Source organism: Liolophura sinensis, chromosome 8 (genome assembly GCF_032854445.1).
Source record: "Liolophura sinensis isolate JHLJ2023 chromosome 8, CUHK_Ljap_v2, whole genome shotgun sequence".
In the NCBI taxonomy this organism is placed as follows: Eukaryota; Metazoa; Mollusca; class Polyplacophora; order Chitonida; family Chitonidae; genus Liolophura; species Liolophura sinensis.
This window is the reverse complement of record NC_088302.1, coordinates 5,270,789-5,296,915: the sequence shown is the minus strand read 5'-3', so window position 1 is coordinate 5,296,915 and position 26,127 is coordinate 5,270,789. Positions and strand designations below refer to the sequence as shown.

The 26,127-nt window shown below is 38.8% G+C and overlaps 2 protein-coding genes across 9 annotated transcripts in view; one reads left to right on the top strand and one right to left on the bottom strand.

Moving 5' to 3' along the window:
• Positions 1–1,125: 1,125 nt before the first annotated feature.
• Positions 1,126–14,707, bottom strand: LOC135472728 (exosome complex component RRP45-like). 2 transcript variants are annotated; one of them, XM_064752377.1, is made up of 14 exons: positions 14,565–14,707; positions 13,009–13,106; positions 12,682–12,801; positions 11,966–12,068; positions 11,275–11,372; positions 10,690–10,729; positions 9,755–9,837; positions 9,104–9,236; positions 5,647–5,735; positions 5,093–5,254; positions 4,220–4,244; positions 3,539–3,692; positions 2,512–2,578; positions 1,126–1,458 (listed from the first exon to the last, which is right to left on the bottom strand). In XM_064752377.1, the coding sequence occupies exons 1-14, from the start codon at positions 14,628–14,630 to the stop codon at positions 1,347–1,349; spliced, it is 1,350 nt and encodes a 449-aa protein (XP_064608447.1). In that variant the 5' UTR covers positions 14,631–14,707; the 3' UTR covers positions 1,126–1,346. The 2 variants fall into 2 exon arrangements, with proteins under 2 accessions (XP_064608447.1, XP_064608448.1); XM_064752378.1 differs by having other exon boundaries at positions 13,009–13,103.
• Positions 14,708–14,770: 63 nt separating this feature from the next.
• LOC135472727 (probable phospholipid-transporting ATPase IA) overlaps positions 14,771–26,127 on the top strand; it is a 59,407-nt gene continuing 48,050 nt past the window's right edge. For 6 of the 7 annotated variants that reach the window (XM_064752376.1, XM_064752372.1, XM_064752375.1 and 3 more), the window contains exons 1-2: positions 14,773–14,913; positions 23,929–23,974. In XM_064752376.1, the coding sequence (XP_064608446.1) occupies positions 14,911–14,913; positions 23,929–23,974 (49 nt within the window). In that variant the 5' untranslated portion in view covers positions 14,773–14,910. Of the gene's footprint in view, positions 14,914–23,928; positions 23,975–26,127 lie in introns of all 7 variants that reach the window. The other variant, XM_064752371.1, reaches the window with a different exon arrangement.

The window sequence follows — 26,127 nt, the reverse complement described above, 5'->3', positions numbered from 1 at the left end:
TGACTAAGCATTATAATAATGGCTGAAGTTTATATTACAGTAGAAATTAATCCATTGTGCTAAAATCATTCTATGGCTCAGTCCCCCTTCACCCTAGCACCACCTCCACAAGATATAAAAAGAAAACCTAACTTCAACATGCACAATGGTTGAAGCAAAAGTACTTGTAATATCTAATAATCTCCAACACTATCCCTACTCCCAGGGGGAATAGCCACCGGGGTAGTGACAAATGTGCTAGCACAGCGCAGTAAAAACGGCCTCTCGGCATTACTGAACTTGAGCTCATACTGGCTTACTCTATTGTACATGGACCGGCCCGGATAGCACAGTTGGTAGAGTGTCCGCTTCGGGACCGGTAGATCCAGGATCAATCCTTGATCGAGTCACACCTAAGACTTTAAAAGAGGAAGTTGTAACTTCCTCGCTTGGCGTTCAGCATGAAGGGGATAGTGCAACGACTGGTTGACCCGTATCAGTATAATGGCTCGGGCGGGGCGGCTTACTTGCCTTCGGTAAGTCGTCTCAGTGAAGCAGCACTAAATAAGAGCGGTGGAAATCCGTCCTGCAACAAGGAGGCACATTACACGTACATGCACCCTAATGATTCCTTCGTCGTCATGACTGAAAAATTGTTGAGTACGACGTTAAACCCCAAGCACTCACTCACTCTATTGTACATGGGAATGTCTGAGTCGCCTGTGGTTGATCGTGGGCTCCACCAGCCTCTGCCTGTGCTCTCCTTATTTGTTACTGCACATCACTATGCAAGTTTGAACAGAAATCTGGAACAGTGCAATGGGAACTGATGTTGGAAAACAATTTCTCCACCTTTTATTTCTATTAATACTTGATAAACATTTATTCTCATCCAAAGTACACACAAGATTAACAACTGATAAGCGTTACTTATAGGTCCACATGAGGCCATTGGTGGTGTCAATAAGACAAACCCATATGCATGGCAAAGTTCCCAGATGTTAAACTGGTGTAGTGGTGGCAGTGATGTAAGGCGTGTCTAGAGAGTGGCTAATGTGCTTTAAGGAGTATGCTGGTTTTCTCCCACCCTAATGCGGGCCGCTGTCATAAGTGAAGTAGAGCGTAAAACACCAAACAAATAATACATAGAGGAAATGGAACATTTATTTTTAGTGTACATAAAAACAAGTAGCTGTGTCCACAGAAATTTTATTTATTCTTTTAAAAATTGCAAAAAAAAAAAAATGCAACATGGTCAAAATTTATGAGTTGTATTCACAATAAAAAGTACGGCACTGACTGGCGCACAAACACTCAGTCACAGGTCACAGGCTTTAATGACCACAGGACTTCATGATTTCAAGACTTCATGATTTCCTCTTTTTCTTTTTTTTCGCCTTTGGTGCTGGAGAAGTAGCCTTGGCTCCTTGGGATGTTTTCTTGACTGAAGACTCGTCAGGAGTTTCTATTTTCATCTCCCTGCAAAAATTGTAAGAACTGAGTTATTAGAATTTGGTTTTTACATGAGTGAATTTTTGCAGAAAGAGCAATCTCAATACACGCCCTGCTGGCACAAGTACATTCATATCTTCTACGGATGCATTTGCAAGGTACACCGCTTCAAATAATGATTTATTCACTTTCATACTGTATTTATTTGCTTGATCCATTTTCCACCCATGATTTTTTCATTTCTTCTCAACAAATGCAATTTTCGGCAACATTTCCTCACTTTTCATAGTGCAGGTTTCAATGACTGCACATCTCGCGCCCGTTTAACCCACCTCAGAGTGCAGGCATCAATCAGATACCTGCGAATGCCACTGGCTATTTCTTTATGTTGTGCTGTAGAATATCTCAATGGCGGAGATGACCCTGCCTTGCCATGTAACAGACAAACTGGACACTGAATACAGTAACACTAGCTGTAGCTAGACAACATCACCTAATTCAGGAACTAGTCCTCCCTTACGGGTGGGAGAAGTCTATTCGTGGATCAGCTACACACACTCATACAGAGAGACTTAGAGCTATTGGAGGGGATGGGGGGTAGGTGGGCTGACAATAAATGTGCAGTTTTGAAAGTTGATTTCAATGGTCTTCCAGCTGGCCCTCACTAGTTTCACTTTAAACACATCCTCTCAATCTTGCAAAGATGAAAATAAGTCCCATTTATGATTCAGAATGCTCTCACCCATGCGGCTGCTCTGCCCAATTTCCTCCCACCTTAATGCTGGCTGCTGTCATATAAGTAAATTATTGTTGACTATGGCGTAAAACACCAAATAAATAAATCAAACTTACAACGGGCATCCTTTCATCAAGCACTGAAAACTGACCAAATGACCACCATCCACCAACCACCTTTGCACAGTTTGATTTTAAACAAATTGTTTGGGAGTACATCCATATTTGCTCTTTGGTGTTCAAAATAGTCAGAAAACACTAGGGCAGATGTTTTTATAGTTGATCTTAATAGGTACAAATCATAATCGTGTAAAACCAATTTCATATTTCACAAGACAAACTGACCTTCTTTGGACATACAAATCTTCATTGTTTAAAACAACAGGCTCTTCCTCACTGTCATCATCCATATCTGTAAAGATCACTAACAAAATTACTCAATACTCATTGTTTCACATATACCATGGTGGTAACGAACTTTTCGCCTTAAATTCACAACCAAATGTGCACAAGGAGGATTCAAGCACATGTGGCACTTTAGAAAAGAGGTTCCCACACACCAATCCTTACACCATGAAACACACAATTAGATTTATGACAAAAAGATTGTCATGTCCATGGGAGACTGATCATGTTAATTTCTCAATAATCATCCACACGCTCTTCTAAATGGTGCAAAATAAACAATTAAATAATCACCATGTATTTATATCACTGGGAGACTCCAGGACCAGCTACACAGAAGGTCCAAATGACAGGAGAACTCATCACTTTCTTCTGTGACATTACAGTGCCTGTGTACTTCATATATGTTTTATGAGCGCACATACACCCATAACTGTGATGTAATAAAGGGAAGAATTAATGAGTTCACGGCTTTGGACTGTCTTGATACAGGGGGAAAGGAGTTTTATGAGCACACATGCACCCATAATTGTGATGTAATAAAGGGAAGAATTAATGAGTTCACGGCTTTGGACTGTCTTGATACAGGGGGGAAGGAGTTTTATGAGCACATATACACCCATAACTGTGACATAATAAAGGGAAGAATTAATGAGTTCACGGGTTTGGACTGTCTTGATACGGGGGGAAGGAGTTTTATGAGCACACATGCACCAATAATTGTGACGTAATAAAGGGAAGAATTAATGAGTTCACAGCTCTGGACTGTCTTGATACAGGTGGGAAGGAGTTTTACAAGTTCCCCATTACTGATAAAACTTCCCCATTTTCACATACGCTAACCATTATCTGTTTCAGAAATATGTAACAGACAGTTTTTGTTCAAACAGGAAGTAAAATCAATTCACAATAGACAAGTACACTATTGTTTATTGTGACATTATCTAAATATGACCCATCAACTCACCTCCACCTGCAGGAGCAATTGGGATGCTCTTGGTTGCAGAGTTATCTCCCTTCTTCTGCAAAATGGCCTCCTCTTGCTCCAAGTCTTTCTCCAAGTCCTCATCTAACAACCATGAGTTGGGTCCTCCCTCTCCAATCTGACCGGTCCCAGGGGCCTGAGGAACAAGCAACACACATGTATATTCCAATACTGACTCACCAGTTCAGTCTGGATTGCTTTTCAAAATGCTGTCCACACATAATGAACTTCACCCACTTTAGAGAATAACATTTATACAAACATCTGCTCAATTCAATGTCATATCAGAAATTACATTTATTTCACATATAGCAAATTGTGCAAATATTTTTTTTGTTTTCCATTATACTATAAATCTTTTTGAACCATGGTGTCCGTCTGTTCAACATAAAGACGTCATTCACACAACTTTAACAATTCAGTCTAGGTTCTCTCAGAACTGGAGGAGTTCTTAAACATACACTGAAATAATATCCAGGACTAAAGGATATTACACACTACAGTCTTCATGGTCGGCTTCCTCTGACAACTTCTTACCGCAAATTCCAGGCATCCATTTCTCTACACTGACAAAATTAGTGTTTGTTCTGAATGTCAATGTACATACACATGTACATATACTGCTCTGTTTTGAAAACAAATTGTCATGAACATTCTACTTACCACAACTTTCACAGCAGTTTTCTGGCTGAGTTGCACAGTAAAGGGTAAAATCATGGCGGGTATAAATGACATTGTAGCATTTAATACACAGGTCATGTACATATACAGAATACCACACAGGTCATGTACAGAATATTACACAAATCATGTACACAATAATACACAGGTTATGTACAGAATATTACACACGTCAAGTGCCAGGTACAGAATATTACACAAATCATGTACACAATAATACACAGGTTATGTACAGAATATTACACAGGTCAAGTGTCAGGTACAGAATATTACACAGGTCATGTACACAATAATACACAGGTTATGTACAGAATATTACACAGGTCATGTACAGAACATTTTACAGGTCATGTACAGAATATTACACAGGTCATGTAGAGAAGATTAGTCCATACATGCACTCTGTAATGTAACAGACTCTCTATTATCAAAAGAAGGATACCTTTCTGAGGTTTTAACAATGTTTGTAACCAGTAGTAACCAGATTACATCAGGAGAGAAGTGGCCAAGAAGACCTAACAGACAACCGAGATTTTGAATTTGAACAGAAGTAGCCAGCCAATCACAAAGGGCAAAACAGTAGGATTTACTGCACAAAAATCTTGGACAAGTCCACATAGGACATCTTCCCCAAAAAGATGCTATCTTGTGATTTTCAAATGTAATCTGTGTATCCTCACACACAAAGTATGTGCTCACATGTTTTTGTTTTTTTTTCAAAATAGATTAAGACTGTCAGTACTTCTGGTCAATTGGTCTACAAAAACACTTTCAAACATTTAAGCATCATGTTTCCATATCTGACAATTATCTGGAGGGCGGGGATAGGAAAACTGCACACATTGCAAAGGATACTTGAGTTTGGCATCCTCTTTTGTTAATTCTTTGCCCTGTCTAACAACCTCCATTGCTGCATCCTTCACATCACTGATATCTACATCCTCCTCCTCTTTTGCGTTGGAGGTAATTTTCACTGCTTCATATAACTCCGTAAAGCCAACCTTATCCCCAGTGCTTCTGCAAGTCAAAGTTAGCTATAGGTGAACAATAAAGTACTCAACACCCAAAAGCTCCAGTTCCATGGTGATATCCCTAGTATCCACTGTGAGCAAATGTGGGGGGCAACAAAATATGTGCATCCTATTCCTTTTATGTCCAGATTTTTCACAAAAGAGCAAAGCTTTTATAACTTTACACTTGTGTTCTATCAATATTACAGTATAATTTAGAAGCCTTTATCTTAACACATTCAGCAAACATATCAACCTAGATACATCTATACTGCTTTTATAGCTTATATAGCTTTTGCTCATATTAGCTGAATCAACTTATACTTAAAATGTGGTAGTAAAAGAAGAATCAAATAATCAAATACAATCACGAAGAACCCACTGACAAATATCACTTACCTTTTTGCGGCATCAGACTTGAGAGCCTTCTGTATCAGTTCTGTAATCTCTGTGACTTTTACAACAGCAATATTGGAGCATCTCAACACCTGTTCAAACAATGTTGATGTTTTAATGCAAACAGGGTAATTTGAATGTGATTGCTGATTTAAAAATTTAACAATGACATCTGTTAATCAAATAAAGCAATATTAAACTCTGAGAAAGTCAGTAGCACATGCGGGCCTGGTCTTTCAGCAGTACGCAATATCTATAGAAATGTACAGTAGGCTTGACAAAATGTGTACCTGGTCTTTGTGGCATGTGATGTCTGCCTGTCTGAACTATTTACAAGTTTGCCTGGTCTTTGTCGCATGTGATGTCTACCTGTCTGAACTATTTACACATGTTTATCGGGTCTTTGTGGCATGTGATATCTACCTGTCTATACTGTATGCAAATGTGTACCTGGTCTTTGTGGCATGTCATGTCTGCCTGTCTGTCTATACTGCATGCACATGTGTTCCTGGCCTTTGTGGCATGTGATCTCTACCTGTATATACACATGTACCTGGTCTTTGTGGCATGTGATGTCTGCCTGTCAGAACTGTTAACACATGTGTAACTGGTCTTTGTAACTGTTTGTCTGCCTGTCTTAACTAATTACACATGTGTACCCTGTCTTTGAGCAGCAGCATGTCCCCGGTCATCTGTAGTGTTCAGATTTCTTAGTGCCCATGTACCTGGTCTTTGTGCAGTATGTGATGTCTACCTGTCTATACTGTATACACATGTTTACCTGGTCTTTGAGGCATGTGATGTCTGCCTATCTTAATTATTTACACATGTTTACTTGGTCTGGGGCCTCCGTGGCTCAGTTGGTTAGCACACTAGCGCAGCATAATGACCCAGGAGTCTCTCACCAATGCGGTCCCTGTGAGTTCAAGTCCAGTTCATGCTGGCTTTCTCTCTGGCCATACGTGGGAAGGTCTGTCAGCAACCTGTGGATGGTTGTGGGTTTTCCCCGGGCTCTCCCCAGTTTCCACCCACCATAATGCTGGCCGCCGTCATATAAGTGAAATATTCTTGAGTTCGGCGTAAAACACCAATCAAATAAATAAATAAATAAATAAATTTACTTGGTCTTTCTGGCATGTGATGTCTACCTGTCTATGCACATGTGTACCTGGTCTTTGTGGCATGTGATGTCTGCCTGTATGAACTATTTACACATGTGTACCATGTCTCTGAGCAGCAGCATGTCGCCAGTCATCTGTAGTGTACAGACTTCTCCGTGCTTGTGTACCTGGTCTTTGTGGCATGTGATGTCTACCTGTCTAAACTATTTACACATATTTTCCTTGTCTTTGAGCAGCAACATGTCCCAGGTCATCTGTAGTGCACAGATTTCTTTGTGCCCATGTACCCCGTCTTTGTGAAGTATGTGATGTATACCTGTCTATACTGTAAACACATGTTTACCTGGTCTTTGCGCAGCAGCATGTCCCCAGTCATCTGTAGGGTGCAGACTTCTCTGTGCTTTTGAACATGGTCTTTGTGCCATGTGATGTCTACCTGTCTATACTGTATGCACATGTGTACCTAGTCTTTGTGGCATATAATGCCTGCCTGTTCGAACTATTTACACGTGTACCCGGTCTTTGTGGCATGTGATGTCTGCCTGTCTGAACTATTCTCATGTGCACCTGGTATTTGTAGCGTTTAATGTCTGTCTGTTTATACTGTATGCAAATGTGTACCTGGTCTTTGTGGCATGTGCTGTCTGCCTGTCAGAACTATTTACACATGTGTACCTTGTCTTTGTGGCATGTGATGTCTGTCTATACTGTATGCACATGTGTACCTGGTCTTTGTGCCATGTGATGTCTACCTGTCTATACTGTATGCCCATGTTTATCTGGTCTTTGAGCAGCTGCATGTCCCCAGTCATCTGTAGTGTACAGACTTCTCTGTGCTTGTGTACCTGGTCTTTGTGGCATGTGATGTCTACCTGTCTATACTGTATGCCCATGTTTATCTGGTCTTTGAGCAGCAGCAGGTCCCCAGTCATCTGTAGTGTACAGACTTCTCTGTGCTTGTGTACCTGGTCTTTGTGCCATGTGATGTCTACCTGTCTATACTGAATACCCATGTTTATCTGGTCTTTGAGCAGCAGCATGTCCCCAGTCATCTGTAGTGTACAGACTTCTCTGTGCTTGTGTACCTGGTCTTTGTGCCATGTGATGTCTACCTGTCTGAACTGAATACCCATGTTTATCTGGTCTTTGAGCAGCAGCATGTCCCCAGTCATCTGTAGTGTACAGACTTCTCTGTGCTTGTGTACCTGGTCTTTGTGCCATGTGATGTCTACCTGTCTATACTGAATACCCATGTTTACCTGGTCTTTGAGCAGCAGCATGTCCCCAGTCATCTGTAGTGTACAGACTTCTCTGTGCTTGTGTACCTGGTCTTTGTGGCATGTGATGTCTACCTGTCTGTACTGAATACCCATGTTTACCTGGTCTTTGAGCAGCAGCATGTCCCCAGTCATCTGTAGTGTACAGACTTCTCTGTGCTTGTGTACCTGGTCTTTGTGCCATGTGATGTCTACCTGTCTATACTGAATACCCATGTTTATCTGGTCTTTGAGCAGCAGCATGTCCCCAGTCATCTGTAGTGTACAGATCTCTCTGTGCTTGTGTACCTGGTCTTTGTGCCATGTGATGTCTACCTGTCTATACTGAATACCCATGTTTATCTGGTCTTTGAGCAGCAGCATGTCCCCAGTCATCTGTAGTGTACAGACTTCTCTGTGCTTGTGTACCTGGTCTTTGTGCCATGTGATGTCTACCTGTCTATACTGAATACCCATGTTTATCTGGTCTTTGAGCAGCAGCATGTCCCCAGTCATCTGTAGTGTACAGATCTCTCTGTGCTTGTGTACCTGGTCTTTGTGCCATGTGATGTCTACCTGTCTGTACTGAATACCCATGTTTATCTGGTCTTTGAGCAGCAGCATGTCCCCAGTCATCTGTAGTGTACAGATCTCTCTGTGCTTGTGTACCTGGTCTTTGTGCCATGTGATGTCTACCTGTCTATACTGAATACCCATGTTTATCTGGTCTTTGAGCAGCTGCATGTCCCCAGTCATCTGTAGTGTACAGACTTCTCTGTGCTTGTGTACCTGGTCTTTGTGCCATGTGATGTCTACCTGTCTATACTGTATGCCCATGTTTACCTGGTCTTTGAGCAGCAGCATGTCCCCAGTCATCTGTAGTGTACAGACTTCTCTGTGCTTGTGTACCTGGTCTTTGTGGCATGTGATGTCTACCTGTCTATACTGTATGCCCATGTTTATCTGGTCTTTGAGCAGCAGCATGTCCCCAGTCATCTGTAGTGTACAGACTTCTCTGTGCTTGTGTACCTGGTCTTTGTGCCATGTGATGTCTACCTGTCTATACTGAATACCCATGTTTACCTGGTCTTTGAGCAGCAGCATGTCCCCAGTCATCTGTAGTGTACAGATCTCTCTGTGTTTGTTCATCCCTATCACCATCTGGCCATCCATCACTAACTCCTCCTTCCTCAGAGGGTCCACCAGTAAATATCGCCTGTACAACAAACCATGACATGATAACTTTATCCTCAGTATTCTGTGTTATTCCTACCTGGTTTTCTATTCAGCGTTTTGGTGAGATTTCTCCAATATGCATTATGGCTTCTAGGGTAAGTGTACATGAACAGAAAACTTCACCACTGAAAACCTATAAGTTTTGTAACTTTATTTCATTCATGTGCTGTAAAGATTTCTTTTCAAGAAACTGAAATCAGGTTTACTGGTACAAAAATCCTAGCACAGCGTGATTGAAACAACTAGCCTTCCACAAACACCTGGCAATCTTCTTTACAAAACATCAGGAGCTGGATTTGAACACATGACCTCAGTGGTGAGGGCTGATTTGGTTAACTCAGCCAGTGCTGGGCCTTTGACCTTACAATGAAACACTGCACAGATTTTACTTTTAGTTAACTGTTTGCATGGGGAACATTCTTCCTCTCCAAATACAATGTTATAGCGACTGAAAGGTGACCAACCAGAATATAACACAATACTCATGAACTACCATACCCTTGCTCGAAGAATCCGAATGTGACTGTAAGAGGCATGTGCAGTACACTGAGGGGTACAGGGTTCTTCTCCTCAACAGGATGCTGGGCGAAAAAAAAAATAAAAAAAATCAGATGTCAGGAGAGATCAATGGAGGTATGATAAAGACTTGTACAATTTCAGTTCTTCAAAAAATAAAAAGCTGTTAAAATATTTATTCATTTATGAATTTAATTTTTCACTTTAGGAGGGAGGAGAGTGGCTATAGTAAACCAACCACCTTTGCCAGGTGCCTGACAAAACTGCTAACTTAAAACCTCAAAAATGAGCGAGACCACAACTGAAACATAAAACCTCATTGGTTATTGCTCATTGCTCTGTGGCTGTAGCTGGTCAAACCTATGCACAGTACTAAGCACAGATAATTGCACAGATGACCGGGATCAATTCCATAACACAGTTTCTGACTTAAGTCAAAATCTGAAATACCAGCACGATTTTAGAGAGACTATTTTTTAACCCAAGAAATTAAAATTTTACTCACCTCTTGTGGGACATTCCAGCCAAAGGCTCTTGAGACAAATGTGTGAAAATTTAATTTCCAGCACAAAAAACTAAGCATTATGATGAAGTTTAATATTTTGACTTAAGTCAGAGGGGACTTCATGGAATTGGCCTCTGTTGCTTACAATTACCGAACAATACGCATGTAAATGTACCTTAATTCTTCAACTTTTCAAAAATGTCTACAACAGATATTTCCAAACATTCTGATAGTACCATGTGGTTTAGAGAAATAATCTGCACAGGAAGCTTGCACCTTTGGTGACACAAACCAATGATTTCAGCGTTATTTTCATAATAATTGTAAGCAGAAATTCCACTAAAAAACAGCTTTGAAGGTTGAAAATGTTGAAGATTTACAAATGTATATGTAACTACCTGCCTGTACTTACCACTGTAACCTCATCTCCATTCACAGTCACATCAGGCCTCCTAGAACAGACAAAACATCAGGCCTTCTTAACTTTGATAAACACACATGCATACATTGTGTATTTACTTAAACAACTGTGTTTGTATACAGATATATTTCTGTTTTATCAACTTGAGTATTTTTACACATGGCCTATGAGATAAAGTGGTTAAGAAAATAGAATGAATTTGTGCAAATTACGGCAACCAGATGATCATACGCTATGCTACATTTTTTCAAAAATGTTTTCGTATGTATATTTGATTGGTGATTATTTGTTATACTCAGGCACATTACACTTATATGATGGCAGACAAACTGGACATGAAATTCTGGCACACCTGACAGAAAAGATGATTCAAACATGACTGCAATGATCTTCACAGAGAACCTATTACAAGACATGACCAGTTAGGGCTTCTCAATAGTGTGTCTTTAATGACACTCAAATTTTAAAAGCAGAGAAAGACATAAGATGGCAGCAGATTTGTAGTCAGAAACAGGTAAGACATAAGAATGTGGGCAACAAGTAGGAAAACAGAAAATGTCCACTGGTCAGTCTTACCTGAAATGTGCCAGTGCTGTGATCGCAGCCACACTAACACAGTCCAGTAGATTCCCCTCATGGTTCAGTACATGGACATCAACTCGTATGGTCCACACCTAAACACACAGACATGAAAGAATAAATTACAAATAGTTTCTCCTGCTAAAAAATGAACTAACCAGTATCAATACAACTGGGCTCCTTCAAAATCAACAATTTTACATGCACACCTTTTTCCCCACCACAATACTTAACGACTGAATCAATACAACTGGGCTCCTTCAAAATCAAATCTTGTACATACACACCTTTTCCCCTGTCACAATACATGACGACTCTGTATCAATACATCTGGTCTCCTTTAGAATCAAACCATTGTACATACACACTTTTCCCCTGTCACAATACATAATGACTCTGCATCAATACATCGGGTCGCCTTCAAAATCAAACTATTGTACATACACACCTTTTCCCTTGCCATAATACATAATGACTGTATCAATACACCTGGTCTCCTTCAGAATCAAACCATTGTACATACACACCTTTCCCCTGCCATAATACATAACGACTCTGTATCAATACACCTGGATACCTTCTAAATCAAACCTTTTTACATACACACCTTTTCCCTTGTCACAATACATAACGACTGTGTATCAATACACCTGGACACCTTCTAAGTCAAACCACTGTACATACACACCTTTTCCCCTGCTACAATACATAATGATTCTGTATCAATACACCTGGACTCCTTCAGGCACCGTTCCAACAAACGATTTAGTTCCACACCAAAGTCTGACAATCTGAAAATTAAGAAATGATTGAGTTCTAAAAACAGTCTTGTTTCACAGTTACTTTGTCTCTTTGTGTGTCTCACGTAGGAAAAACCTCAATAACATTAAGAAAAAAAATATCCTTTTATCAGTCAAGCAGACACTTTAATTATTTTTCTCAAAGAAGCAAATCTATGCAAGCATATGATACAATCAAACACTGTCATGTTACATTCATCACATATGTTTACTCTCTTTTATAGTGGAGTAACAATGGTTAACCTTTCCCATCTAAAGTAATTCAGACTTAACCTGTATAGTTCATTCTTTGTTCTGGTACACAGATTTAGCCAGAATTTGACATCAGGTCTTCTCATTTCCAGTTTTCTCTTATTTTACCTATTTCAACCATGTTAATTTTGTCAGATTATTGCAATTCTTCAACCTTTTCGCAGGTTTCCTGGGTGTTTATTCAAACACATTCTGAAGACTATTCTGTGTGGACTGATAAAATTATATCAGTTGGATTCAATCCAACCAATGTAGCTGTGTTTCCAAAATCAAACAATGAGAGCAATGGATAGTTTAGCTTGGACCCCAGTTGCCACTACACAGAAATACATACTTCATTGTGCTTAATTACCTTCCAGGTTCAAAGCTGGGACACGCCATAGGAGATAACTCCACATTGGTGAAGAGGATGCCATCTGTTGGACGGGTTTGTTTGGGGGCTGTGATTTCTCCTGACACCTGAGCCAAGCACCTGTACACATAAACACTTCATCAACAATATATTTTTACTATTTTTCATATTATGAGCTAATAAGGAAATGTATTATCAAAGATACAGTGTAAAGCACTGAAAAATATATATAGCCACATCAATAGTATAAAATCCTCGATCTGCTTATTATAGCCTCCATCTCATTTGTTATCTTCATCATATCATGTATATTTCTCTTTATTATACCGTGTATCTCCTATCTCCACTTGGCTGCATCCTCTGTCTAATCCAAAGCTTATCTTCATCTTCCTGTAGTCATAAGGCTGCCTCCCATCAAGTCTCTGCTTATGAAGAAGACCACAAGTCAGACAAGTGAGTGACACACAAAAATATGACTCTGTTTCCTATAAACACACTATATCATGCTATATCTAATTAAATGAGCAGGATATGTGTTCACTCGCAAACCTTATTGTTGTGCTCAAATTACTCAAGCAAAACAAATATGATTTTGAAATTTTTAAATAAAACTTAAGAACATACATGTAATGTTATTTTAACACACTTCCACATGCTCGTTGTGTACAGATAGAGTCAGATAAATTTTGCTTAGAACATTTAAGAGCCTGTCCAAATTACAGTTATCTTAATATCACCATTTTACCCAGATAACTACGGTGTTGTTGTCAGAATACACATGCTCTGAAGTGGCCTACTGTTGCACTTGTCTTCAACAGTATGGTCCACAATGACACGTTGCCTTAGTAACAGTACAGTCCGCAATGACATATATTGCCACAGTAACAGTCCAGTCCACAATGACACATGCTGCCATAGTAACAGCACAGTCCACAATGACATATGTTGCCATAGTAACAGCACAGTCCACAATGACATATGTTGCCATAGTAACAGTACAGTCCACAATGACATATACATTAATCATAAACAGTTACTTGGTTTATCCTTTCTTAGGTTTTGTTGAGGTATGACCCATGGCCACTGAGTGAATCTCTGAGATTTTGTTCTATGTAATATTTTACCAGCTTCTGATGCATCACCAACCAAACGGGTACTTAGATAAACAAAATTTATGACACTAAATCCATCATGGAAATCTTAATACCCAGGTAAGTATACCATGTATTATTGATCAGACTAGCTCATGACCGGAATGAAAACAAGGAATGGAGAAAACCCCAGAATAGCAGTGCCCAGGTATCCACAAATGGCGATTTCAGGTGGCCGCAGTGTTATCCATGAAAGTAATAAATGTAAGTTTTATCTCAATCAAGGGGCCTCTGTGGCTTGGTGGGTAAGCATGCTAGCGTAGGGTAATGACCTGAGGGCTTCTCACTAATGCAGTTTGTATGAGTTCAAGTCCAGCTCATGTTGGCTTCCTCTCTTGCCGTACATGGGAAGGTCTGACAGCAGTCTGCGGACAGTCATGGGTTTCCCCAGGGCTCAGCCCAGTTTCCTCCCACCATAATGCTGGTTGCCGTCGTATAAGTGAAATATTCTTGAGTATGGCGTAAAACAGCAATCAAATAAATAAACAAATATATAAATCAATGGGGTATTTTCTCTATTTTCAGGGCCTTTGCACCCCGCATATATTACCACTATTAACATAAAATCAGACAATGCATATATATGATTTTATGTGATTCAGATCATATTTTGTTTTCTCAAAATTAAAAGAACCATCCACATCAATACACAGACGTAAAAGTACTAAAATTGAAAACGGGCAACTTGGAGGTGGAAAATAGAAGCGTAGATGCGAACCATTCATTTCGCACCTGTTTTTCAGCTATTGTTTTTAAAATAAAATCCCTTTCGCATGATGAGAGAGGTATTTCTCGCATGTTTTCGTCTTGCGATCCCTAAAACGTGACAAAGTGGTACCACTCCTGTAAATTATCACATCGCCATGTGCTGCCAATGTTTTCACCGGAAGTTGTAATTATGAGTACACCAAAATGAGGCAGCTTCCTTCAAAATGGCGACGACCGGCGACACCCGGAAAGATACCAGGATGCATTCACAGAAATATTAGATGCCAGCTTTTAGCCTGGAAGCCGTAATTTGCAAACAGGGCAAGAGAAATGACCGGAAGATCTGAGTATACTGACTTAACACGACTAGATGGTAAGACAAAATTTAGAATTAATTAATTAAATTTCCTTGTGTCCCTTTCTGAAAATGTCACTTGTCATTTTCTGAGAATTCACTTCCCAAACGCCAGCTTTAAGTAGTGCAGTTTTGTTTTCAACATGCACTTCTGTCATTACTGTTTGTTTCATAAAATCCATGCAACTGTTGATCTTATGAATCATCCGTGACGAAAATGCAACTGATTGTTTCCTTCGAGCAGGTGGTTGCCAGTGGATTTTTGATCTAGGCCTATACATAAGTGATAAAATTAAAGACGTGTGTCGAGTTCTAAGATAGAGCAAATAAAACCTGTCACTTGATGAGCAAGAAAAATATAACCAAACTGAAAGTTAAGAATCACTAGTTAAGTACTGGTAAATGAAAAACTGACATGCAATGTATCATTCTTGTAATCCTGTGCTGAAGGCAAGGAGCCCAAGGTGGCTGATGGGTAAACCATGTGGCATTTCACACCAAGCGTCCCATTAATCCTTTATAAATGATGTCAGCAGTCCAAAAGAGGTGTCAACAATGAATTTTAATTTAAATTTCAATTAAATTAAGTGTTGAGGTCTATTTATAACAATTTTTGATATATACCTGCCTCAGTGTGTAATCATTGAACTGAAAAATTCCGTCGGTCCTTTGAGGACTTTTAAATCCACTCTTAAACAGCTGCAAGCATCCATTTCTTGTGTGGTTTGAGGAGAAAAAAGATCTTTTCAATCATAAATCCATTTCAGTGTTGACTTTTCTCTCTTCAAAATCAGAGTGTACATGCGCAATGTATTGGGTGCTTCCAAAATCCGGATTGTATCTGAGGCCACTTGCAGAAAACGTGGATACCAAGACCACTGCACAGTTGACATCTGCAAGTCTTGATTGAAATTTTTATAGGTGGCTTTTCTCTCTCAACTGACTGGACAGTTGTTCCAGCCAATCTGCATCCTCGATGACCGATGGAACCATTGCGCTAAATTTGTCATTTATGACTGGTTGCATGGTCCTTTCTTGTTAGGTTGATTTTCATATTGTTCTAGCATGTGGTTTCAAGAGTTTAGTGCACCCAACTCGGCACAAAACTATTTTCATGAGAGAGGAGGGAATATTTGTGTGGATTTCAACAACATTTCCCCTCGGGAATAAGCTAATACTTGCCGAAGTTGTAACACAAGTCCTATTCTCTTCGATTCACACCAAAAATTGGACTGTGCAGGTGTTTTATAATGGATTTAAAGCCCATCTTCATTCCACAAATTGTTTTGTGGAACAGACCGACTGACTTTTTCAGTTCAATGATTAGACGTTGAGGCAGGTGAATTTCAAACATTTTTGAAAACAGACATCAACCTTTTAATTTATTTGAACTTTGTAATGGCATGCCAGCCCCAGATTCACAACACAGCAATTGCTGAAGTTACAGCCATGTTGTAATAACCACAGCACAGTTATGGGTCTTGAAAGGGTTCTAAATTGGGTGGTGGGTGTTACTTACATGCTGAACATGGAATACCTGACCTTGACTTAATTTTTCAGTCTGAATTTCACTTAGTCTGCCTTATCTGAAAATATAATAGCAAAGCAAGATGTACAAGGGATTAGGAAGTGTTGTTTGTCATACATCACAAAAAAGCTGCTTAAAGAAAAAGACAGCTCAGAATTAAAATACATGATTGTTAGCATTACCTGAATGGATGGTTGAAAACGGCATGTCACAGTACTTTTATTAATACTGTTAAGACTTTTTAAGGCAAAATCAAATGTTAGAACTTTAAGGCAGATTTTGTGGACCATACTGTATGCAGCTTGGCACTCTGACATCATATCCCCTTTTTTTTTGCACGTTCAAATGTATGCGAACATTGCTTACATGTTAGAGCCTTATACTGAGGGAATGAACCATATTTTATTTTTTGGCTTTCTTGAGTTTAAAACATTCTACTATTCATGATAGTGTGCAACAATTTTCAAGCGATGAACAGCTAATGCCTAACACATTTCATATATGTACAGTTACAAACTAACCATGCATGCAAATGATGAGGTCTTCTGACATATGTCGACAGTACAGAGAGTGATAAGATGCTTAGCTCTTTATGCTGGAGTATATATAACTTTTCATTAATATTTTGCCTCAGGCTGCAGTTAAATTCAAATGTCATTGGAAAACCTCACTTAAATTCAATCACCTGATTTCGCTTTGAGAAGTCTTAATATCAGTTCATTGCATATTAAGCTGTAATATCATTTAATGCTGCATGTAGTGTTTTTTTATTGTGTTAAAATTTTTTTCCTCATCACTAGTTCTCATGGTATCATTTAAGGCATATTTAACAACTTGAAGTGACACTTACCTTGTCATATGTAAATCTATTTTTATCACATTCACCAGTTTTTAATTTTTCAGTACAGTGTACATGTATATTGTTCAAATTCAGTGATTTTGTGAAATTACTTCCTCTTTCTGCTTTCTAAGGGGTCATGGTGAGACCCTCTACACCCAGAATCTGATACAGCATGCATTGTTTTGTGTAAGCATTGAAATGTACTCATAGTCCAGAAATGCCAAATTACATACCATGCATGTGTCGCTGTGTCTGGAAAGTGTGGAGTGCCTACCAATGTTTATATCAGTTTGTCTCCATAAAGTCATGTAATCATTTCATTTCATTTAGCACTGTCAGCGCGATCATTGTTGGGTAAGTGAGATGATTGTCCATGGGAGATGGTGGATTTCTCCTAAGTTCCTATTCTATAGTTACTTGTACAGTGTATTTAGCTGGGATGAGTATGACTAGAGTGGAAATTTAGTTCCACATAATGGTATAGATATTTGTTGTGGCACTAGCAACTAGTAGCAGCAGAATAACATGCTGTAGCATACATGTACGCAAGTCATTGCAGGAATTAAGTTGTGCATGGTTACTTTTCATTTGACTTATGTTACATGTAGCTTGTGTCTGTTTCAGTTTAAATGTGTAGTCAGATACACATGTACATTGTTTTGATGTAGAGGCAATTTTATGTGTTCTGTTGCGAGAGATAAACATGTGAGGTACATTGCTGTTGTTTACATTGATTTATAAGAAGTTCTCCCAGATTCCCTGATATGTGTGTGCAGAATGTTAGGTAAATGTCATTAGCTGTAGCTACATGGAGCAGCATTCCTCTATGGCCTTAGTGTGTTGTGAGGTTTTGTTGTAAGGATATGGTTACATGTTGTACAAATTCTAAAGACCATATGCAGTATCGTGGTAAGGTAATGATAAAGGATACATGTACATGACATCCAAGCTAGTGCAAGGGCAAACAGCAATGACAAAGAAAAGGAAAGGTGACTTGTTATTTTGTGTGAATAATACTATGCCAAAGGGAAGAGAAACTTAGGCAGGATGCAATCATGCATGGCTTTGGAGGCATATTGATTATAAATAAAGGGATAGCTCTTGACAGGTACCTTTTTATCTTTTTTTGCAGCTTGTGTAATTATAATGTGAGGAGCAATGAAAAGTTGCCATAAGGTGTATTTTCATTGTTAGCAATAACATTGCCACTTTTTAGGTCTTAATGTATCAGTATACATGTATGTGTGTATGCACAATATCGTGATTGTACATGTAAGAGGTGAGATATCGCACATTTACATTTAACTCTAATTTAATAAAATCTAGATTTCATGATTCAGTGAATAATAGAACTATTCACCTGTACTATAATGTGAGTGAACAAATTTAATACATCATATTACTGTGCATGCAGAGTGTTGATGAATATTTTACTAGTGCCTGTAATGCCTTATTGACTCAGGCTATGGACATGGCATGATTTGTGTCACTGTTATGATCCATACTGGCTGTAGTGTTATTGTATGGTTGTATGAATATTCATGAGGCAGCATTTGTTACCAAGACTGCATGCAGTCTCCTGCCCATAGCAGTGCAGTCTATTCTTCTCTGGGGATGTTGTGCACAAACGTACCCAAACCTACACCATGGTATGGTAGGTTGTTTACACTGAGAGTGACTGTAGCCATTCAAACCACATGTGTGAAGCAGAAAGCTGTGTATTGTTCAAATTAATGTGCTGCTAGATAAACTGGCAAACCAAAACATTAAAAGTGAAGCTATTCAAACCAAATATGTGAAGCAGAAAGCTGTGTATTCTACAAGTACATTTGCTACTATCACTAGACAAGCTGTCCTATTTTATACCTAAACCTTTAAGGCTCATTGCAGATGTATCCCTATTCACATATATAATGTGATATTGCTTCAGTACATCATTCATAGGTAGGCCTTTTGCCTCAGGCATTTAATAAATCCACAATGCTACAGTATATCTGAATTCAGTTTCCAATGAATTTCTTTTTGCTCAGCATCATGCCATGTCCTTTGGATGTTAATGAGTGGTGTGATATTTTGCCTGTGGCCTACAATGATAACTAAGGAGATAATGATTGTGTACCAGCTGGCATTTATCTATCCATATGTGTATGTACAGAATGCTTCTGACTGTGACATGGCTGCCCCATCATCCCTCTACCATTGCCTGTCTGTTGTTATTGACACTTGTAACCACCTTAATACATAATATATTGTGCTGGGACTTGGCATTTGTAGCCCCTATCAGAGGTTTCGGCTATTTGTACCCATGAGGGTATAGACCATCAGTGATTAGGTCAAGTGGCTCTCAAAACATATCGCATCTCTTCGGAAACCACAAAAATTGCCATCTTCTGATAGACACCTGCTCTTGTGATTGTGTTGCTATGGTGTAGATTGTAGAGTACAGACATGAAATAATTTCGGTAACTGCATTAGAATGGCATGAGGACCTCCAGTCCAACAGACCAATCTAACCTGTCGAGTCGTAGCTTTGGTCACCACACAGGCAGGCTAATGATTACCTGACTGGTATTGATTTTAGCACTTTGTTGGAAAAAGCCTTAGGGGCTCCAGAAGGGAGAGGAGATGAAGACTGTACCAGTTAGCTCTCCCTGTGCTCTATGTAGTCATTGGTGTAATGATTGGACACCCCGTTGGCATTGGACTCACAGACCGCAAGTTTAGACACCATTAGTGTGGTGGTATTTAATTCTAAGATACATTCAATCCTGAAGAATGCTATGGCATATAGCTATTTAATTACAAACAAAATAAACACTCATACCATATGGGAATTAGGCATTCAGCCAGGTCACATAATGCAGGCTGAACTGAATATCTCCCAAGAAATAAACTCAACCTAAATTTTTCAAAACAGTTATGAATCTCTTCTGTTGCACTCACAAGAAAAAGAAGATAATCTGTACACTGTGCAAGTTGACTGTTGTATTCAGAGCTGTGCAGGTTGTGTACTAACGCTATTGTCAGCGAGTGTCGGCATGTAAGTACCGCACAGCTGTATTTTCTATGTAATATTATATACATGGATTGGTACATGTATGTTCTAATGTACATCTATATCTAGGAGCAAAACAGACACAATACAAGCAGTAAAACTACAACTAAAGCAGCTTGCACACAACACAAGCTTACACCGTGTATAGTGAGAAAGAACAGATAAAATGTACTTTTTCAGAAAAGGTTTCAGTTTTGAACAGGTGCAAAGATTTAAAGGTTCAAAGTACAGTATATTTTGACTGTAGCTAAGATTAGATTGTGGCCAGTGTAAAGAGCTCTGATATCAGTACGGAGCTTATTGTACATGTAAGTATTGTCCCACTAAGTGTTCACCCAGATGTACCTGTGGGTGATGTTTGGTTTTACATGTACCAAATGCACATAAATGCACATAAATGCACATAAACCACAGTCCATCTGATGCACGTCATATGATGTTGCATGTGTGCATTGTATATAAACACAGAGTTTGAATTCAGGTTTGAACCTAGACAGTGTAGATAACTGGAAGGGTTGACACCATGGACAGGATGAGTATAAAATAACGCTCTCTGTATAAACCTTTTCTTATTTTTTTCCCCACTCATTTCTAAACTGCTTGTTGTATAATATTTTATTGTACTTCAGAATAATTGGTCTTCATAAAATATGCCAGATTTCCTGCATTGGCAAGACAGTAAATGTCTAAAATGTATAATGTTGTAGTGAGTAAGGACAAAAATATCAAGTTTCTTTAACAGTTTTTTTTATATATATTATTTTCTGTATTCACCCTATTTGTAAGGATATACCGATGTCTTTAGATATTAGAATCGTATGGCAGAAGTAAAGTGCAGTGAGAGACTTATTGTCCCACACAAATAAATTTGCAAACATTTCTGAAGGTTATTATTTCAGTTTGATGGTAGAACTACACATATGGTCATCTTATTTTCATTAATGCTTATATACTGGAAAGTGAAGGCTTTGGACCTGTCATGTTGAGTGTATGGACCCAGCTCTCCCCGGTTTATCAGGAGCTTTGTCACGGGTGTGCCAAGGTGCAATCCCCTACCCCTACCCTCACCCATCAGAGTAAACCAATAGGTCAAAGTGATGTCATCCATTCAAGACAGTTTGGTGTGTAATATGTTAAGAAAACATAGGGCAACTGTTCTAACATTGATCTGGCAACTTGATCACCATGGAAACCAGAGAGACATTGTTGCAGATGTAGCAGACCTTTGTGACCTTTGTGGGGTGATTTGAAGGGAATGTTGTGATTGGTCTGCCTCACCCTGTTTCTGATTCACATAATCAACAGCCTATGTACAGACATGGACAGTGTGTAGTGTACATATCATTTGGGTATTTACACACGCTCATACACTGTCACACACACTTTTGACTATACATGTATAATCAAATGAACTTTGACCCAAACAAGCATGTTAGCACATTGTGTTTAGGATTTATGCTGCCCTTAGTTAAAGAAAAGCATCAACATTAGTACACATGTATTTCATGTCATTAGAGCTTCCTGGTGTCTACATTGACAGCTTCATTTACAAGAGTGCCTCTTCCCCATCCATGTTTTTTGGCATATTTGGCCAGTAACACGTGTAGCTGTTCTGTTTAGATCTTCATTCATGACCAAATGAATGGATGTTGAACTGTCAGTAACTTTAAGTTATGCTAGGTTTTTCTTCAGAAAATCTCATCAGCTATGCTTGTATTTTATACCCTTTATATACATAACAACATGAATCGTATTTGTCATAATAAACAAGGTAAGTACTACTAGTTGTTACCATGTGTACATGCCTGTATGGTTGAGGAAATATGTACATGTAAGTATAGGTGTATGGTTTGATTAATCCACACAGTATTACACATTTTCTGCTATGTTACATACATGCACATGTACATGTGTTACAAATCTGTGACTTACATGTAGTGAGGTCTGGGGTGTGGGTTACTGGTAAAATCCCACACTATGCATGCACTCCATGTGAGACTGAGAGGTACCAGATTGTGGGGGGGAAAAAGAGGTACAGGGTTAGTCATAGTATGTTATATGTGTGTACATGTAGATGAATGAAGGAGTTACTACCAGATTAGAATATATACATGTGACTTTTAAATGAGATTATATTTCATGTATGTATATGTTAACATAAATACATACTCTTCTTCTTGGATACATTACACATGTATACTGCTGTGTTTAATGTATTGTTTACCTGCATTTTACACAGCATTACCTTGAAATGTTTGTTCCTATTTACTACCTGGAATGTCCAGGTAAGCATGTTGTAAGCATGAGGCCCGCGTTCAGTCTAGAGTCTTGCCAGGCTGAAGACTTTAAAATGGACAATGTTACTGTGAATGGATGTGGCTTCAAGTCAGCATGGTGTCTTTGATGTAGCATTTCAGTGAGGCAGCACTTGTATACAGATAGGCACATGCATATGAGACTCCCTTGTGGTACATGTACTTCTGTGTATGAAGAAATTTTGTTGAATCTTGAGTTAAACCTCAAGCAAACAAACAGATGTGCTAGGATATGCAGTTGAGTCATGTACATTTACACCAAGACTGTGTTTTTACAGTTTCGACTTGACACAGAATGCTAAAATAGTGCACTACTTGCATTTAGAATGGCTAATTAACTAAGCAGTCATGCCATACTTCGTTGGGCCGTGCGAATTCACCGCTTTACAAGTTGTTAACCCCCTCCCCACCCACAAACTAGCAGATTAGACTCCATGTAATCCATCATGGTTACATCATCCCATCAATCATAACACCCTAACATACATAATGATATTAACTACCCAGGGGATTAACTGCGTCACACTCGCTGCTTGTTGAGGCAGTATATTAAATCTTCCACCACAGCACTCAGCCTCTCGCAACGTTTTAAGCTTAACTCTGTACACCTGATCAAACTCTTGTGAGAGGTTGCATGCTCCATGAACCAAACACATCTCACTATGCTGTTGGCCTATTTTATTTCTCAAAGATTTGCTAACATTTATTATTTGACTTCAGTCACATACATTGTACATGTATGTTCCATGTTGCATCGTTAACATTGAGGGGATTACTTCTGCTATATGTGATCACATGGATATTTTGCTGCTGCAGTGGTATTTTATTACATGTTACTATTTTCATTATTCATATGGTAGCTGATTGTGTGCATCTTGTGGTATGTTAAAATGAATGTAACAAGTGAGAACTGAAAACAGATTTGATTCGTTTAATTCTGATCGTCGAACTCTTCTAATTAACAATGGAATTGTGAGTCTGATCGTGCATGATACAAGTGGAAAACTTGGTAAAACGATGTCACTAGATTTATATATTTATATTGTGAGTTTTATTTCCTTTGTTTTCTTTTAGTCTTCATCACTTTATGTACATGGCTGATTTGATTTTAGAACCGTGTTTGTGGGTGTGGCCGTGATTCATTACCTGCTGAGGTTGGTTAGCTGAGCTAAGTGCTGCCCCTTCAGGTGTGTACAGTAGTCATACCACATCGCAGGCCTGTCAACGCTACAGCATGATAACTTAGATGTTTAACTTTCTCTTTTTCTTGTATTTCTGTGACTTTCACTTTCAGATGTCAACCCCTTTGACAGATATGACGCAAAACACAAACCACATACGTGAGTTTTGTTTTGGTTTGACTCAGTTTGTCCTATGTGTTTAAAGGTGCACTCATGGTATACATTTAGAGTTGGTCTGCTTCTTAAATAACCAGTAACAAGACTACTTCTACTAACTGAAATAACACTGGGAATTTAACACCTGTTTTGATTGTGCTGAGTAAGCACCTGTCAGTGTTTCACCTGTTGAGATTCAGCTGTTACCATGTCAGAGACATCTCAGGCTTACCCCCCCTGTGCCTGGGTCTGTGTAAAGCTAATGTGCCCAACCCCAGTCTGACAGATGTGAAACACTAGGAGGTCTCAGGAATACAAACTCACTGTGGGAGCTGCATGTTTTGTTTCACTTTTGTTTTGGCATGATTATGTTTGTATGGCTTTTGATATTTTGTGTTGTATCACTGTTACACTGTTGACTGTGTAAACAATAGTGTAAATAAATATGCATGTGCCTTGTAATTGGGTTGCACAAACACTAGACTTTAACCTGACTGAGTATCCCTATTGATGACTATATTGGACAGTATTGACTTTTGCCAGGAAGGAGAGTGGAAAAAGTATATCATGTTTGTGTACATCAGCATGATATGGTAATGGAGAGCTTAACGTAGTAGGTTGCAAAGGTACAGTAGAGGAGTTTGGATACATGTCATACATTGTATGTAAAACGTCATAAGAATGTGTGGTGACTTCATCGGAGTACAACAACCTGTCCCACGTACATGGGGAGGACTTTTGTGGGGATCGTGTTTTTCATGTAAGTTGGAAGGTGATTATTTTTTGGGATTTCTATGCGCATGTATGAGTTATAAAAGTGAACTGAATATGCTATCCAATTTTCCCATCTGTCTCTGGTTCAGCAATATAAGTTGTTTGTAAACATTTGGATGAGGAAAAGCAGTGCAGTGTGGTATTTTGATATTTGTTGAGAGACTACAACACACACTAAATTAAATGTGACCCCAAAGTGTTGCCAAATGTCTAATTGCAACATACAAGTGAGGCCCTGCATATTAATGATCACTTTCGGATAAAGCTTTTGTTAAACCTCTCTTATAACCACAGGTAAATTAATTGTATACTTATGCCACTTGAAAGACTTCTCATGATATGCTTTTCCACCCACAACAGCACTGTGGAATTGATGCATACAATTATTACGAATATGACCCTTAAAATTATTTGTTTATATCATTAAAGAGGGAAGATTAATAAATCTGTGCGAACTATTTTTCTACACCCAATAGTTTTTTCAGAATGTTTCAAAATATGGGTTACAAGACTTTATACATGGGCAGAATATACCAAGACAGGTTGTACCATTTATGTATTAAGATGTTGAGGGTACAGATATCTCATGGCCCAGCATGCTTGACAGCTTCCCCTAGTCCCATATCACACACACATATATGTATATATGTGTCATTGTTCTGTTTTTTGGCCATCAAAAATGGTCCAATCAAATCCCTGTTTGGTATCCTTAATGCACTGCATCCTCAAATTTCTTTTACAATGGATGCAAATGGTATCAGTATTCCATCCTTAGATATTCTGGTTGTTGGATCTGGATGCATTTTTACTGCAGATATATTTTGGAAACCAACTGATGCCCAACTCTATCTTCATTTTGGCTCCAATCACGCTAGACACACATAGGAAAATATCCCTTATTCACTGGCTAGACGGATGTGTACTATTGTCGTCGACCCAACCATTTGGAATGAGCGACTTACTGAATTAAAGTCTGTCTTACTCTGTAGGGGATATCCAAGGGGATTAATAGACGTTGGGATAAGAAAAGCTTTATCTCACCCCATAATTGTGTTAAGACAAATTTCACCACAAGCTGCTAATCAAAAAAGTATATCTACTTGCAATCCCAACAATAATATATTCCCCATAATACTGAATATGTTACCTATATTGAACAATAGTGTCAAAATGAAAGATATCATTTCCAAATCCGCAATTATTAACAGTAAACAACGGAGCCCAAACATGAATAAAATGTTAACGATGACACATTTTCAGAAAACAAATGAAATGCAAGCAAGTAGGTAAATGTAACAAACCCAGGTGTGGGGCATGCATCCATATATTGGAAGGTCCAAGTGTTAAATTTACAACAACTGACTCCTCATTCACTGTTAAAA

Coding starts and splice junctions, on each gene's coding strand:
- LOC135472728 (XM_064752377.1), bottom strand. CDS start 14,630: ATGCGAGAAATACCTCTCTCATCATGCGAAAGGGATTTTATTTTAAAA. Junction 11,373..11,965: donor GTATTGTAGCAGGGGAAAAG/GTGTGTATGTAC, acceptor CTGTGTGTTTAG/GTGTGGACCATACGAGTTGA. Junction 3,693..4,219: donor AAACTGCTGTGAAAGTTGTG/GTAAGTAGAATG, acceptor CTTGTTCCTCAG/GCCCCTGGGACCGGTCAGAT.